Raw genomic sequence first — 16,761 nt, 5'->3', positions numbered from 1 at the left:
TATAAGTTTATTCCATGGAACATAACCAAGCCCACCAAGCCCTGCTGGTTTATTCCTCCCATTGTCTACCCATTGTGGAAATAGGCCTGTTTGTTCAACCAGCCTTTTGCTTTTGCTATTATGATTAATAACTTTGTGTGTGTGTGTACATAATTTGTTTTGGTATTGTTTGAGGTACATCATTAGGCTAAATTCCTAATAGTAGACTTGCCTGGTCAGAGGGTACACACATACTTAGTGTTTTGAGTCTCTTGACCTCTCCCCACTGGTGGTGTACCATTCAGCACCCCCACCACCAGGATTATGAACCTGTTTTCCACAGGCTCACTTACAGCATCTGTTGTCAAGCTTTTGAATTTTTGCCAGTCTGTTGATTAAGAATTGGTATCTTGGTGTAATTTTAATTTGCATTTCCCTTAAGAATAAAGGAGTATTTTTCCATATTTTTTAAGGGTTATTTGTGTATCCGCAGATTATTTGTTTAAGTCTTTTGCCCATCTTTTTTAAATACAAAACAAGACAAAACAGGTCTTGTTGGTTATTTTTCCTCACAATTTTTATGCACTGCTAGGGGAATTTGTCCTTTATTTGCAGGGTATGTTACAAATATTAAAATGCTAATTTTGAACTTTATTATAGTAATTGTGGTCTTCATAGTATAATTAAGTAATTGGAACTTCTGCTACATCCTCATCTCTACCATTTTATTACTTTGACAGTATGAGTCATTTAAATTCAGTTTGTTTGATTATCCTAAAAAAAGGGAACAACTTAATCGTATAGCATCCCGTCAATATCAAAAGTCATTCCAAATAGTTATTTCTTGTAGATTTTATGAGTGAGTGAGTAAACCACGTAAGTGGAAAATGCACATTTGCTTTTCATGGCACTATTTGCATTGATGATATGCAGCCTTCCCATCTCGGAAAAATATGTGAGATTCTGATTCTAATTATGATAGTTGGGAATTAAATGATAATCTTTTGTTGAGATGAGAATGTTAATGAGAATTTATTACTGGCTATGATTATATTAAACATGAATTTTTTTCCTAGGAAAAAATTAATTACAACTATTTTCTCTGTATGTTTTAGGTTTTGACGACAATTCGTTCAGGGCATCGAGCAAATATATTTAGTGCAAAGTTCTTACCTTGCACAAATGATAAGCAGATTGTATCCTGCTCTGGAGATGGAGTAATATTTTATACGAATGTTGAGCAAGATGCAGAAACCAACAGACAATGCCAGTTTACGTGCCATTATGGAACTACATATGAGGTACAGTGTTAGGATTGTATCTATTCTGTCTACAAATGTATGTTTTTATATAAATGTGTGTGTGTGTGGGTGTATATATGATGTATGTATATATACACATTCATGACAGATTAGATTTTAGCAAAGCATTTGAGAGAATTTATCTTGATAGACTTGTGGATAAAGTTAAGAAATAAAGATGTAAGTAAGAGTCTTATTAGATGGTTTGCAATTGCTTGAGCAAACGTACTTTGAGAAGACAGATGTTAGCCCTGCAAGGATGCCTGTTACTGTGCCACATGGCTCTGTACTAGGTTTTAACTTCTTGAATACTTCTATCATGTGCTTGCATAAAGTCATTGCTAGCATGCTTACTGTATATGTTTGTTTCTGTTGCTAATAACAGTACCACAGACTGGGCAAATTATAAAGGAAAGAAATTTATTTTGACTCACGGTTGTAGATTTGGAGGTGCTGCCTTTCTGGCAGAGTTCTGAGGCATTGCAGAACATTTCTGGCAAGAGACAGAAAACACCTGCATAAACGTGTGTGTGTGTGTGTGTGTGTGTACTTGTGTCTTCTGGTCTTATAAAACCACCAGGATTCAGTCAGGGGCTGCATCTTAATGGCCTCGTCTTATCCCATTTATACCTCTCCAAGGCGCTACCTCTGACAGCCGTGGTCGGAACCAAATTTCTACCCTCTTACTACTCAGAGTAAGGATTACATTGAAATATATGAAATATTGGAATTCAGACAACCATACCCAGATCATAGCATTTATCAGATTTTCACATTAGATGGAATACTAGTAGACCAAAAAAGAAAAAGAGAGAGATTTGTAGAATATCTATTTATAAGCTCAAACCTTGAGCTGAATTGAATGAGGTGGAGTGAATTTATGACACAGTTATACTTCTTATTTTAGTTCAGAAATATTTTTCATAGTACCAAGTGCTCTTTTTAAAATGTTTGCCTCTAATTTCATAATAGCAAGTTTGATTTCTTATTTGTGGTAACCTGGTAATTATTTTCCATCTTATGTTATGTTATGGTGTTATGTTTTGGTGTCTGCTTATATGAGTAACATAACTGGATTTTGTTTCTTAACCATTCTCAAATTTTGACCTTTTCTTGGAAATTTTAGTCAACTTAAAATTACTGTGAGTGTTGATACATTTGGGTCTATTTATGTGTTATTCTGTTTGGGGTTTTTTGTTTGTTTGTTTTTGTGGGGCTGGGACTTGAACCCGGGGCCTTGCATGTGCTAGGCAAGTGTTCTACCACTGAGCCACACCCCCACCCTGTGTGTTTTATTGTTTAAAATATTTGCCACTATTCATGCCATCTCCTTTTCTTGTCCATGCTTCAAAGTGCTTGGAGGTCTTTCTTTTATTTTGTTTGGCTACTTGCTTGGAAGGTGGACATTTGTGTCTTTTATTCTGTGATTACCTAATTTGGTTTCACAGGAATATTTGACAAAGTCTCTTCATACTTCTAAATGAAGACTTTAAAACATCTCTTGCCTAATTTTATATGATTATATTGTTCAGAACTTCGTTATATTTTTTTCTTTCAAGAATTAGATAATATCACTGTTTAATACTCAGTGTTTAGATTTACCTATATATTTATAGGGTAAATACCTTTCACTCATCATTCCTGATCCGTTTGGTCTTTAAAGTACATTGTTTGGCAGTTCCTTTAATGGTACTTTGTTGATAAACAACAATTTTAATTTCCCTTTTCTTTCCTATTTGTGGGAAAATGTCGTCCCTTCCCCTGCTCCCCCAGTACCAGCTCTTGAAAGGTAACTTTGCTGAGTAAAGCCTTTGTTTGATGACGATTCTATTTCAGGTGGTATCCCTTGTGTTCTGAGTTTAATTGTTGAGGTCACAGAGTTAGCCATCAATCTAATTATGCTTCATTTATAGGTAATCTCTTTTTTCTTTCACTACTTTCAAGTTTTTTTGATAGTTTTTATTTTTTATGTCACAACAGTGTGTCTAGGTATGGATTTCTTTTTTATTTCCCATACTCGGGATTTATTGATGTTCTCGGTGTCATAAACTGGCATCTTGTATCATGTGGGGCATTTGTAGTCAATAATAAGTCTTTGGTCATTACTTCATCATTCTATATCTTTTCTGCTGGAATTTTGATTAACTGCATATTAGACCTTTTTCCACCCTTTATTCAGTTTTTTATGGAATTAAAAACACATTTGGGAAAGATACATAAATCCTAAATGTATTCCTCAATGAATTTGAATTATCACAAAACAAATCTATTCATGTAACTGTCACCTAGAACTGTAGAACATGTAGCATAACAGAAGCCCCCTCATCCTGACTTCTAAAACTCTAAAATTTTATGTTTTTCCAACACCTTTGTGTTTGGTTTTGATCTTTATATAAATATTATTATTCTTTCTTTCTCTCTTTCTCATTCTTTGTTCAGTGTTTGGTCTTTTTCTTTTTTCTCTTTTGATGCACCCGGGATATTATGCATGGTGATGGTGTGCAAGCCATCTACCACTGATCCACATCCTGTCTCTGGCTCTGTTTTTGTTTTGTTTTGTTTTGTTTTTGAAACTGTTGTTTTTGTATTTGACTTCCTTCACAAGGCCTTGAGATTCATCCATGTTGGTGATAATAGTAACGATTTGTTCATTTTTATTGCTTATTTGGTATTTTATTTTAAAAGTAGATTTTACTTAGTATTCCCACTCTGTTGTTGGATGATTCAGTTTGCTTCATGTGTTTTGAGTAATTTGAATAGTGTTACTGTGAACATTCTAGTGCAACTCTTTAGGAGGCTCTGTACAGACATTTATTTTTATTGGAATTCCTAGATTACAGGAGAGGCATATGATCAACTTTAATTGATATTGACACATGGTTTTCCATTGTGTGTGTGCGTGCATGCATGTGTGTCTTGGTGTGTGTTTCTGTACCCTTTTATACTTCCATTGACAATGTGATTTTTCTGATTTTTCCACATATACATCAATACTCTGTATGTATTATCTATCTCTTTCATTTTGGCCATTCTGGTGGTATGTATTGGTGCTGTAGTATTTCTAAATGGTGCTAATTTGTATTTTCGATGCATTCACGAGTATAGCTCTTTTTTGTGTATACAGTGTTTAAAACAGAAAAATATCTTCCATATATGGGAATGCTAAAAACCCAAGATTGGTAGTATATATTTCTAGGGATAGAAGGAAAGGGGAATTTTCTTCAGTAGACCTCACAGAGGACATTAACTTACATTATTGTCATTGCTAAACTAGAAGTGGTTACAGGAACATCTAAAATGTTCTAATTCTTTAAAAATGTTTCTATTGTGATAAAATATATGTAATATAAAATTCTCCATTTCAGCCATTTTTTAGTGTACAGTGCAGTGCCATCACATATTTATTGTGTGATTGTCACCACCATTTAAGAGTTCAGTTTATCAGCTTTAATCATTTCAGTATTCCACAGTAATTTTTTAGCATCAGAGAAGAACATTTTATCACATACTTATAATACAATGATAGATTTATTACAAAAAAGTGATAAAAATTAGTTTTGGAATCATTTGAACAAATTAGCTAGTAGAGAATCTTTTTGGAGCAGGAAAGTCTTATCAAAATGTTAATAAAAGTTCATAATATTAACTTTCTGAAGTTATTGTAATATCAAAATATTTCATTCAATTCTGATGTTTCTCCATCTGTTTGTATTGTATTCATGGTGTAGGTATGTCATAAGTAATTAAAATGGATGGATTTTGTTGCTTTTAACTTAATGTTTTATGAAATAATAGTGTGTTTTGAATCCACCTACTTCAGTGTTCAATATGTTTTTTGTATTATTGTTTCTGTCTTCAGATCATGACTGTACCCAATGACCCTTACACCTTCCTCTCTTGTGGTGAAGATGGAACTGTTAGGTGGTTTGACACACGCATCAAAACTAGCTGCACAAAAGAAGATTGCAAAGATGTAAGAATCCAGTTTCCGTACAAATGATACAGAAAAGTTATGGTTATAATTACATTTGCACAATTATTTATCTTTGGGTGATTCTAGGTGAACTTTAAAAAATAATTTTGCTAACATCTTCAGTCATAAAATTTCTTAAATTAAGGTATTTTAATGAAGTTGAAGAACTTATATTTTAACTGTATTTTTAAATTCATCTGTTAACTGGGCATTGTTGGGAATGCCTGTAATCACAGCAGCTTGGGAGGCTGACAGGAGGATCAACGGTCCAAAGCCAGCCTCAGAAACTTAGCAAGGCCCTAGGTATAAGCAAGACCCTGTCACAAAATAAAAAAATAAAAATGGTTGCAAATGTTTCTCAGTGGTTAAGCACCTATATGTGCATATAAAAATCTCTGAAAATTTGTGTAATTGCTTAGTATATACTCTAGTATAAAAACCTGGGGAATTTGTCAATATATCTCATTTACTTATGGAGACCATTTTGACTGATCAAAATAGCACTGATAAAAGTTTATGTAAGTTCAGTATCTTTTCCCCCCATCTTTAAAACAAGAATTATATGTTATTTTTTTGAAAGAAAAAAAGTCTGTCAACATGATCACTCAAGTTTTAGCTCACTTCTCTAAAGATACAGTTTTATTTTCGATATTTGACTTTTCAGTACTACTTGAAACTTACAAAATCTCTGAGCAGTCTTTCAGTCTTTTGACCGCACTGTTGACTCCAAGTGTTGTTATCTGCTATGCAGTAGTTAGAGCACTGTAGCTTTTTCTTTTTTTTTTTTTTTTTTTTTTTTTTCCCTGTACTGGGGATTGAGCTCAGGGCCTTGTGATTGCGAGGCAAGCACTCTACCAGCTGAGCTGTCTCCCCAGCCCTTGTAGCTTTTTCTTGTGCCTTTTGTTCCCCTCCAGTACTGGGAATCTTAACCCTGGGCCTTGTTCATGGTAGCCAAGTATTCTACTACTGAGCCACATCCCCAGCCTTAGATGATTTGGAGTAGTAAATGAAAATAAAAAGCATTACTCAGTTTCTTTTTACTGAAAGATAACAAAAACAAAAAACAAGAATTACTAGTAATTCAATTGTCTGCTAACTGAACAAGTTACCATAGTTAACATGGTTCAGGAATGAAATGGTTGTTATATATTTGAGAAAGAGAATAGAAAACAAAAAGTAGAAATTGAAAAAAATCTTAAAGATACAAATTTTAATCAGTTTTTATGTTTTATATATAAACATGAATATATATATATGTATACACATACATAAGCAAATAGGAAGCCATTGGAACTGGAGGCAGAAATCAACCTAACATATCAGGCTATTGGGAGCATTTTCAATACCTGTTTCTTAGGAAAGTGATTGGTACTAAAATCTATTCTTCCGAGTTCTTTTAAACTTTATTATAGGAGGATTTAGTTGTGCTTTTCTAAACCAGGCTTTCTTGAAATAAGAATAACTAGAGGAATTAACTACTGACAACTTAGAATTATGAGGACTGGTAAATCTATTCTGTGTAATAGTAAGATTCTGATGTTAATAGATAAAGTATAAGGTAAATTAACTTAAAAGTGTGACTATCCTGAATAGAATGAAGAGTTAGAGTTATTAGCCAAAATAGTATATACCTTATCCACATGTTTTTAAGGTGATAGCACTTATTTTTTTTTTAGTTATAGATGGACACAATACCTTTATAATAATTATTTATTTTAATGGAATGAATCAAACATCATTACCCTATGTAAATGTATGATTACGCAAATGGTATGCTGTTACTCCATGTACAAACAGAAACAACATGTATCCCATTTGTTTGCAATAAAAATAAATCTAAAATAAATATTTATTTATTTTTATGTGGTGCCAAGGATGGAATCTAGTGCTAGGCAAGCCTCACACATGCTAGGCAAGTGCTCTACCACTGAGCTATACCCCCAGCCCAAGTGGTATCACTTATAGTTTCTACTTCATCTATAGATATAAGTAGTTACTTTATAGTAAGATCTGTCTGTTGAGGGGTTTGTAAGTGTTCATGTGCCACTTTGTTTATCAACTGGTATGGAGAAAAGATTTTACCACTTAAGAGAACTATAGAAATTTAAAATCAGTTCAGAGTATTTTGTTGTATTTTGTTAGCAGTTAGTTATATTTAAAATATTATGTGTATCATGTAATTATGAATACTTATCAGACAAAGGCAGATCAGACTTCCACTTTTACTGTCAAGTGGACCAATCGGTTAAGGCATTTCTAATGGTATTAATGACTTTGCCATCCATTACTCAGGTAGAAGTGTATGAATATTTTACATTTCTAAAGAGGTTTGTTGTTCATGAGTAAAAGAATGTTTAGCAGGTACTTCAGATAAATACTTTGTTTTTATCATATGAAATATAGCTAAATTTTGAAAAGAGGGTTTAAATTGTAGTAATGTACATTTCTTGAATTATTCTCTTTGTAGCAGATGATGACCTGATGTCATTGTTTAGGGTTTTGTATATTTGGGCTAATTTTAATTAGCCCTCTTCAGAATTCATTTTGTATTACTCAAATATTGATAGTTTTTTAAAATCTAAGTTTATAGTTTCTATGTGTTACTATTTTGATTGTTTCTACAATATTGTGGAAGTCAGTTTTTGGATTGTCAAACTAAAGAAAAACAGGGTTTTTAGATTGATAGATTGTTAAAAAGGAATACTGACAGTATATTTCTTTTGGTTTCATATCAGATGAATGTTTTAGAAGTAATTTTAACAGAAACCTAAGAAGCACATTAAAAGAAAATCATATGCTGTCATTTTCCCCTTTCTGCTTTGCTGGCTTTATTAAAATTTCTGAGGAAGGTTCTTTTCTTATTTAAGGGAAAAATGTTTTAAATATGGTATCATTGTTACTGTACAGCTGTATGTATTGGTTATTGTCTTCTCCTTTTTAGGACATTTTAATTAACTGTCGACGTGCTGCCACATCTGTAGCTATTTGTCCACCAGTGCCATATTATCTTGCTGTTGGTTGTTCTGATAGCTCAGTACGAATATATGATCGACGAATGCTGGGCACAAGAGCCACAGGTAGGGGGATAATAAGAATATATGGGACTGTCAGTTCAAAGAACAAATCTTTGACATTTTCCATTAAAAATTTTTTTTGTTATAAATTTTTAAGAAATAAATAATATACATTATTGTATTTAAAATAAAGTATATCATCAAGTTTTTAAGACCCTGTTGGGATGATACTTTTAGCTTGTCATTTAAAAAATATCCTAGCCAGGTACAGTGTGGCACGCCTGTAACTCCAGTGACTCAGGAGGCTGAGGCAGGAAGATCTCGAGTTCAAAGCCAGCCTTAGCAAAAGCAAGGCACTAAGCAACTCAGTGAGACCCTATCTCTAAATAAAACACAAAACAGGACTGAGAATGTGGCTCAGTGGTCCAGTGCTCCTGAGTTCATTCCCCAGTACCAAAAAAAAAAAAAAAAAAAAAAAAAGAATAGAATAAAAGATATCCTAACACTTGGTGTATTATTTTCCCAAAAATGCCATAATAAGTAACCACAAAATGAGTTTTTCAAAAGAAATTTATTCTGTTACATTTTTGGAAGCTGGACATTGAGTCAAGATGTCTCAGGTTTGTTTTCTGCTGGAGACTGAGGAAAAATCTATTGATGCCTCTTCTTCCTAGATTCTGGTGGTTGACGCCAGTTCTTGGTATTGCTTAGTTTGTCGGGTATATTACTTCAGTCTTAAGTTTCCATCTTTATATGCTATTCTCTGCTCTGTCCAGGTTTCCCTCTTCTTATGACATATTGAATTTAGGGTCTATCTAATCCAGTATGATTTCATCTCATCTAATCACATCAGCTAGAACCCTGTTTCCAAATAAGATCATATTCTGAGGTTCTGGGTAAACATGAATTTTAGGGGGACTGCTGTTTTTTGGTCAAGAGGATAATGGTAAACATGGTTGTATAAAAGAAAGATGAGTGAGTTGGGTATTTATTATTGGATAGCATATAGTTTTGCCTACTTAGTTTAAAGTACTGTTAGTGATGCTGCAGTATTGGGTTTGAACCTGATTTAATCCTGTTCTTTTTCTCTTCAACCAGCATGAGATCAGACCACTTCTGGCATGAATAATTGAAAGTTAATTTCCATTAGCATTTTTCTCAATGAAGGCCACAATTACTCCTAAGCATGTATACACATAAACATGAGTATCAAATACACACATACATATATATTCACGTTTTATATTGTGAAAAATTAAGATGTCCTTAATTAAATTAAGATGTCCTTAAAACCAACAATGTCATTTTTTTGTTTTTGTTTTGATTGATTGATTGTTTTGACATCATGGGCAGATTTATTTGGGTTTGTTTGTTTGTTGGCTCCATTAAATACTCACGGAAGATGAATGTACCCCATAAGGAGAAGTTTCATGTTGACAGGTTTTGGTGGCAGTGAGACTGTGTCAGCCCAATAATGTCAGTATCGGTGGACATAGATTATGGAAATGGGAACCCTAGATGAGATCTTTCCTTTTTTGAACTGTGATTGAGAAGTCCTGTCAGTGTGGGTAGGCATAGTAGTAATGGAATATGAAATCATAGGCTTAATTATTGTTCTTAACAGATGGGAAACAACTGACAGTTTTGAATAGGACAGCACTTCTTTGTGCAGGATTACACAACTTTGTTAGAGATTTAGAATTAAGTGTTACTGGACCTCTAGGACACAAAGTACCAGTTGTACCTCCCTGTTATACTGAATTATATTAAAGGCTACTAGAGTTGTTAAAAATGGAATCATAGGCTACTTAATATGCTATTATAGGAAAGTAATTTTCCTGCCGTAGAAATTATATTATTTTAGTTTGAGGGGAATATTGGAAGATGACTTAGTGTAACAAATTTATTAAATAACTGATCTTTAAGCAAAGCATTAATTTTTTCATAGATACATTATCTTTATGGTAGTCTTTTTTGTTATGAACTCTTGAAGAATAAACCTAGATATTGAATGTGATAATTTAGATTTATATTGCTACAGTAAATCACATACTCCATAATTCAGGTAAAGAATTTTAAGAATGTTTTTCTTTAAGAAAAAAAATTGTTTTAGATAACACCCACTTTTCTTACTTAGGGAATTATGCAGGTCGAGGGACTACTGGAATGGTTGCCCGTTTTATCCCTTCCCATCTTAATAATAAGTCCTGCCGAGTGACATCTCTGTGTTACAGTGAAGATGGTCAAGAGATTCTTGTTAGTTATTCTTCAGACTACATATATCTTTTTGACCCAAAAGATGATACAGCACGAGAACTTAAAACTCCTTCTGCAGAAGAGAGACGTGAAGAGGTAGGTTTCTTCAAAACCATAATCTTTATTCAATTAAGAAAGTATTAATTTAGTGATTTCTGGGGCCCGAAGGCCAAATACATACACACACACACATACATACATACATACATACATACATATGTACATACATGGATCACTTACAAGGTGCATCTGGTTTAGGCAACAAGGACAGAAAACCTACCTGAAAGAACAGGGGCTAATGAATGAGAAGGCAACTCTGGAGGAAAGTATTATGATATCTTTTTTTATAAAGAAAATATTTAAGCCAGGAAGGGTGTTGCTTGTATACCTGTCTTTCCGGTGACTTGGGAGTAGGAAGTAGCCTGGACAGCTTATTGAGACTCTTTCTCAAAATAAAAACAAAAAGGGCTGGGATTGTAGCTCAGTGGTAGAATGCTCTTGGGTTCATTCCCTAGTATTGTTAAAAAAAAGAAAGGGGGAAAAATACTAGCAAAATGTTTTTCTAGCTTTGTAGATGTACAACAACAGCAACAAAGATCAGTAGTTCTAACACTTGAAGAAAAGGCAGTTAAAATAATAGGAAATGATAAGATTCCAGAAATTCAGTGTTAACATCTGTGTACCACCAGAAGTTCTATCCAGGACCATCCGCCATGCGTGTGTGCACAGCAGTCCCCTCCTTCCCAAATGGTACCTCTCTTTCGCAGTTATGCACTAGACTAGGTAATAGGGTATTATCCCTAGGTACATTTTATAAATAAACCTGAGCATGTTAAGTGAAAGTAGGCACATACATTTAAAAGGGGTGTAAATGAATTGAATTATTGTCACTGAAATGACTATAAAATAGTTAACAATTTTCCTGTTTATAAACATGGAAAATTAGAATAATACATTTTTGACAGCATGCAGATGTAGAAAAATTGTTTGCTTTAACCTTGTTAAACCTCTTTCCCTAACATGTTTTTCACTTTGTCTTTTGTATCTTATAATGTCTTATGTATTCATCCTGTACTTTGGCTTAAATGTCTTTTGAAATTAAAAGTGATTTTTATTAATTATTCGTGACTTAGGTATTGTGGCAGTGCCAATTAGGAACATTTTTTAAAGATTATTAAACAGCAGTTTTGTAATTCCTATGAGATGTAAAACTAAACTCAGTTTTTATAATTTATAAAATTAGAAAAAATAGGATTACTTTATAAATCTATTTTAGAATTTTAAATGTGTAAGTGTGTTGTGTGAATTAGAAAGTTGACAAAGAAGGAGGGTCTGAGGGCTAATGAAAGGTATCCATCAGACTGTTGAAAACACAGACTCTGCCCTGCCACTCTGTCGCTGCTTGTAACCTCCCCTTGCAGGATGTGGATAAGTTCCGGTCTGCTTTGCACCTCTAAGATGGTGGACGAGTTGGAGGTGCACTGGCCTGTGAGAGGCCGACAGGCTTGGCTGCGAGTCCTTGGCCCAAGACTCGTATCATCAGAGTGAGTGGTACTGAGTCATGAGCAGTGTCTTTCCTCAGCATGTTTTTCTTAGTATTCTTTGTTGAATTAACTAAATAAGAAAAATAATTCTAAAATGGGAGTAAATTTATAAAACCCAATCATGCTTATAACAAAGCAAATGATTAAGAGGTATATACAGACAAAATTAATGATCCTTCCTCTTAATGCCCAATTTTGTAAATAGTATTTTGTAGTAAAACCTGACAGCAGTGTTCAGCCCATCTGTTCTTAACTCATTGAAGGTTTGTTGGGTACCTACTATACACAGAGTCCTACATCCAACTCCAGAGAATTAAGGAGGACTGCACAGACATGGCCCCACACTCAAGGAGTTTGTTACCCCGTGGAAGTGTGGATGTAAATAAATACATAAAGAAATTGAATTATAAAACTTAAATAATAAAATTGTATGTGTAAGTACTATTTTCTATATAAGAAGAACAAGGGCAAAAATGATTGAAAACATTAGTAAAGCTTAAGCAGTTCTAGAGCATGAATAATAGTTTATGATTTTTTCCTTATGTTTCCATATATTTGTGTATTTCTTAATTTGTAGGGGCCTCTTTATTTCCTCATGCCTTCTAATAATTTCATTTTTTCCCCTTTCTTTGGTACATTTTTTTTTTATTTGTTTTCTTTACTTTTGCGTTTTTTTTCTTTTTATTGTCTTCCTCTTTTTTTCCTTCCAGTGTCTTTTTGACATTTCCCTGCCTTTACCACCCTATTACTGAACTTCTGTTTTGAATCCGTTCTCTGTTTTTCTCCTGTTATCTGTAGCTTTCTCTAATAATATATCCCAGAAGGACTACTGCTTACCATCCTGACTATACTACTGCCATGATCAGAGGCATGAGTATCTCTCTCCTCCAGTATTTGTGTGGCTTTCTAACCAGTCTTCTTTCTTTGACCCTTGTGGTCCTGGCTGCACATCCCCCAGCCAAGCCAAGCTGAGGTCCTTTAAGACTAAGACCGTGTATTAAAGGTTCACGCTCCAGCTCTTGTTGCTCTGACTCTAACCACTGGATGTCCACCTACTTAGCACAAACAGGCTGAGTGTGCTTAAGCCTTCAGGCATTGGTATTTGCTCTCCTTGAAATGCTCCTTCCCTCATACCTGGGTTTTTCCTCCCTGTGTTCATGAGGTCTGTGCTGCTTCCATCTTCTTGGTAAAAGGCCCAACCACCCTATTTAAAATCATAAACCTTAACTCTGCCGTACCGTCTGCCTTCTGCCTCACTTTTCTCCATAACACCACTGTGTGTGTGTGTGTTATCTTTCCATTGCACGTTTAGTCTGCTCTGTAGGAGTGGGAATTCCGTGACAATGGGAATTTTTCTGTTTTATTTGTTGTTCTTTTTGAGTATCTGAAATAGTACTCTTTCCAAGATCTAGAATAGTACATTTTTTAATATCTAGAGTGGTACATAAAAGGTGATCAAAAATATTTATTGGGCTGGGGATATAGCTCAGTTGGTAGAGTGTTTGCCTCGCAAGCACAAGGCCCTAGGTTCAATCCCCAGTACCGCAAAAAAAAAAAAAAAAAAAAAAAAAAAATGTATTGACTGGCTGAATAAATGCTGTGCCATTTTCAGTATTCTTGTCTGGGTTATTTCACATACCCTTCCCTACATCAGACTTGGTTATTTTTAATTTGAAGATTTTGTTCCAAAAATAAATTATAGCAGTTGTTCCTTACTTGCGTGTTCTACTATAGTTCTTAAAAAGGGTGAGGCCTTCTTTTGGGAATAATTAATTGTTTGCGATTTTGGACAGTTGCCACACTGATTGCTCTGTTCTAGATCTACCTTGTGGCATTCTGTGTAGATTTTGTGGTTTTTCAGTAGTTCTTTGCCATACTTCCACATGAGGTAGAATTTGTGGGGATGTGCTTTCTTCTGTCTCATTTGCTGGGAATGGTAACAATCCCCCCCCCCCCCCCCCCCCGTTCTTATTGGTTGGTATGGTTTCTAGGAGAAATCAGAAAATTTACAGCTAAGCTGTCACTAAGTTTTAAAATAAAATCTGCTTAATTTTGAGGGGGTGGGAATCAGTGAATGTTATGATTTATTTGTTTATTTTTCTTGGTGCTAAGGATTATACCAGGGCTCAACACATACTAGATAAGTGCTCTATGACTGAGCTACATCTCCAGCCCTTGACTGTTATTTAAAAGAATAAAATAAAAATAGAGTAACCCACAGAATGGGAGAAAATGTTTTTAAATTAGAAATCTGGTTAGAATATAGTATCCAGAGTGTATAAAGAAGTTTAAAAAAATTTGTAAACAATTTCAGTAGACTTTTTCCCAGGGAAGATACAGTGGCCAGTGAGCACATACTGAGATACTCAGCAATGCTAATCATCAAGGAAATGCCTATCAAAACTAGAGTGGGGTATCACTTCACATATACCAAGATGGCTAAAGTTAAAAAAAGAAAGGCTAGACAATAACAAGTTATTGAGGAGGGGAGAGGTTGGAACCCTCATACTCTACTGGTGGAAATGTGAAATAGGGGAGCTGCTTTGGAAAAGTTTAGTAGTACCTCAAAAATTAATGAGTTATCCACATACATATCCATTTACTGATTATTTATTATTCATGGATAGTGGCAGCATTATTCATAATAGCTGTTAAGTGGAAATATCAGTAACTGGTCTTATCAACTGTTGAATGGGCAAACAAAATGTGTTATGCCCATAAGATGGACTGTTATTCAGCTATAAAAAGCAATGAAATATTGATGGGGTGCCATTATGTCAATAAACCTTGGAAACATTATGCTAAGTGAAAGAAGCCAGGTACATAAGACCACACATTGTGTGATTCCGATTATATGACGTGTCCAGAATACACGAATCCATAGAAGGAGATAGTAGATTAGCAGTGTTTAGGAACTGAGTTGGAGGGACTGGTGTGGACTGGCTGCTAAGGGGCATAAAGTTCCTTTCTGGGTTGATGAAGATGTTCTGGAATTTAGGTAGTGTCGATAGTTGCACACCTTTGTGAATATACATTCTGAATTGTATACTTTATAAAAGGATGAACATTATGGCTTGTGAACTGTGTTGCACTATAAATGTAAGAATTAAAAGAGTGTTCAGGTGTGTCAGATAATCACTTAAAGGTGCCATTTGACTTATTAATCATGTTATTGATCATTTTTATCATTGATCTTCATTGGTGACCTTGGTAGAGTAAAATCAATGTAAAGATGGAAAGAGGAGAAATCAGTGGAAACATGGACTGCAGTGTATTGAGGAGGGGATGGTAGATGAAGTGAATGTAGACTTTTCTCCGGAAGCTTCAGAGTAGAGGTAAAAGCAGGAAAAAGGACCATAGCTGGAGAGAAATATAAAATTGAGGGGGTTTTTATATATTAAAAATATCTTTGAGCATATATGAGAGAACAAGGTGAAAGTAAACATATACAGATGTAGAATAGAGAGGATAAGTGTTTAAGTGGGCTTGAGGATTCGAAGAAATGAAATAAAAAGCACAAGTGGAGAGTTTAGACTTGAACAGAGTACTTGACCCTAACCTTGAAAAATGTTTAACGTAGTTAGGATTAACTAGTAGACTTCAGCTGAGGAAATAGATGTATTTCTACAAGGCTTTCGATTTATTTATTTTGTCCCTGAAGTAGAAGGAAAAGTTATTAGCCAAAATTGAGGGCAGCACATTGGAGTAGAAAGTTTGAGGAAAGTGAAAAATCTTTGGAATAGATGCTGGGGGAACTGGAGAGTAAGTTGTCAAGACTAGGTGAAAACAGCAGCGGCTGTCATTAGGTGTGCAGGCGCTTTACCCAGACTCAGTGCAGAACTGAGACTGTGGTTCACTTCCTCTTATCAGCCAGGTGAGGGAGGCAGGAGTAGAAATCACACATACGTGATTTCAAAGTTACCTTCAGACTTTGGGTTGAAGAAATTTAGTATAGAGTGTCAGCATCGCTGGATATCTACCACTATGAGTACGGCTAAAGACTTATGACCTTTTTATCAGGGTCTCATTTCGATCTAGCATCTCATTTCCATACTGAATAGAGAAGGTAGGGTGATGGCAATAATCTGTTAGACTTAAAGTTGGCTTTATGAATTGAGGGTGGGGCATGCAGCTCAGTGGTAAGCATGTGCCTAGCATGCACAAGGCCCTGGGTTTGATTGCCAGCACAGGGGTGCAGGTGTAATCCAGAGCAGAGGAGTTTTCTTTTAGACTTACAAAGAATCTACCTATCCTTATCTTTAGTTGCGACAACCACCAGTTAAGCGCTTGAGACTTCGTGGTGACTGGTCAGATACAGGGCCCAGAGCAAGGCCTGAGAGTGAACGAGAACGAGATGGTAACTATACTTGGCTCAGCTTTTTGTGGGGGTATATGGTATTTTAAAGATAATATTTTAATTCAATTCCAGTTTTATCACTATTATAAAGGATGCTGCAATGAACTTCCTTGTACATCTCTCTTGGTACACTTGTATAGATCTGTCTTAGAATAAATTCCATGAAGTAGAATGTCTGAGGTACTGGATTAGAACATTTAATTTAGATAGTTATCAAATTACTTTCAAAAATTGATGCACTCATTTGTATTTTTACTTAAAGTATAAAAATACCCTTTGCCCTTAGAACATTTGGTATTTCCAGTTTTTACTTTCTTTTAGATATAAAGACAAATGG

General features: G+C 34.7%; 1 protein-coding gene across 8 annotated transcripts in view; it reads left to right on the top strand.

Moving 5' to 3' along the window:
• Window positions 1-16,761, top strand: part of DCAF6 (DDB1 and CUL4 associated factor 6) — a 110,658-nt gene that overhangs the window by 30,990 nt on the left and 62,907 nt on the right. For all 8 annotated transcript variants that reach the window (XM_079106577.1, XM_079106575.1, XM_079106580.1 and 5 more), the window contains 5 exons: window positions 1,095-1,280; window positions 5,140-5,253; window positions 8,195-8,330; window positions 10,405-10,619; window positions 16,331-16,424. In XM_079106577.1, coding sequence (XP_078962703.1) covers window positions 1,095-1,280; window positions 5,140-5,253; window positions 8,195-8,330; window positions 10,405-10,619; window positions 16,331-16,424 — 745 coding nt within the window. The remainder of the gene's footprint in view (window positions 1-1,094; window positions 1,281-5,139; window positions 5,254-8,194; window positions 8,331-10,404; window positions 10,620-16,330; window positions 16,425-16,761) is intronic.

Source organism: Sciurus vulgaris, assembly GCF_902686455.1.
Source record: "Sciurus vulgaris genome assembly, chromosome: 12".
Lineage (NCBI taxonomy): Eukaryota > Metazoa > Chordata > Mammalia > Rodentia > Sciuridae > Sciurus > Sciurus vulgaris.
This window is presented reverse-complemented; position numbering and strand designations above follow the sequence as displayed.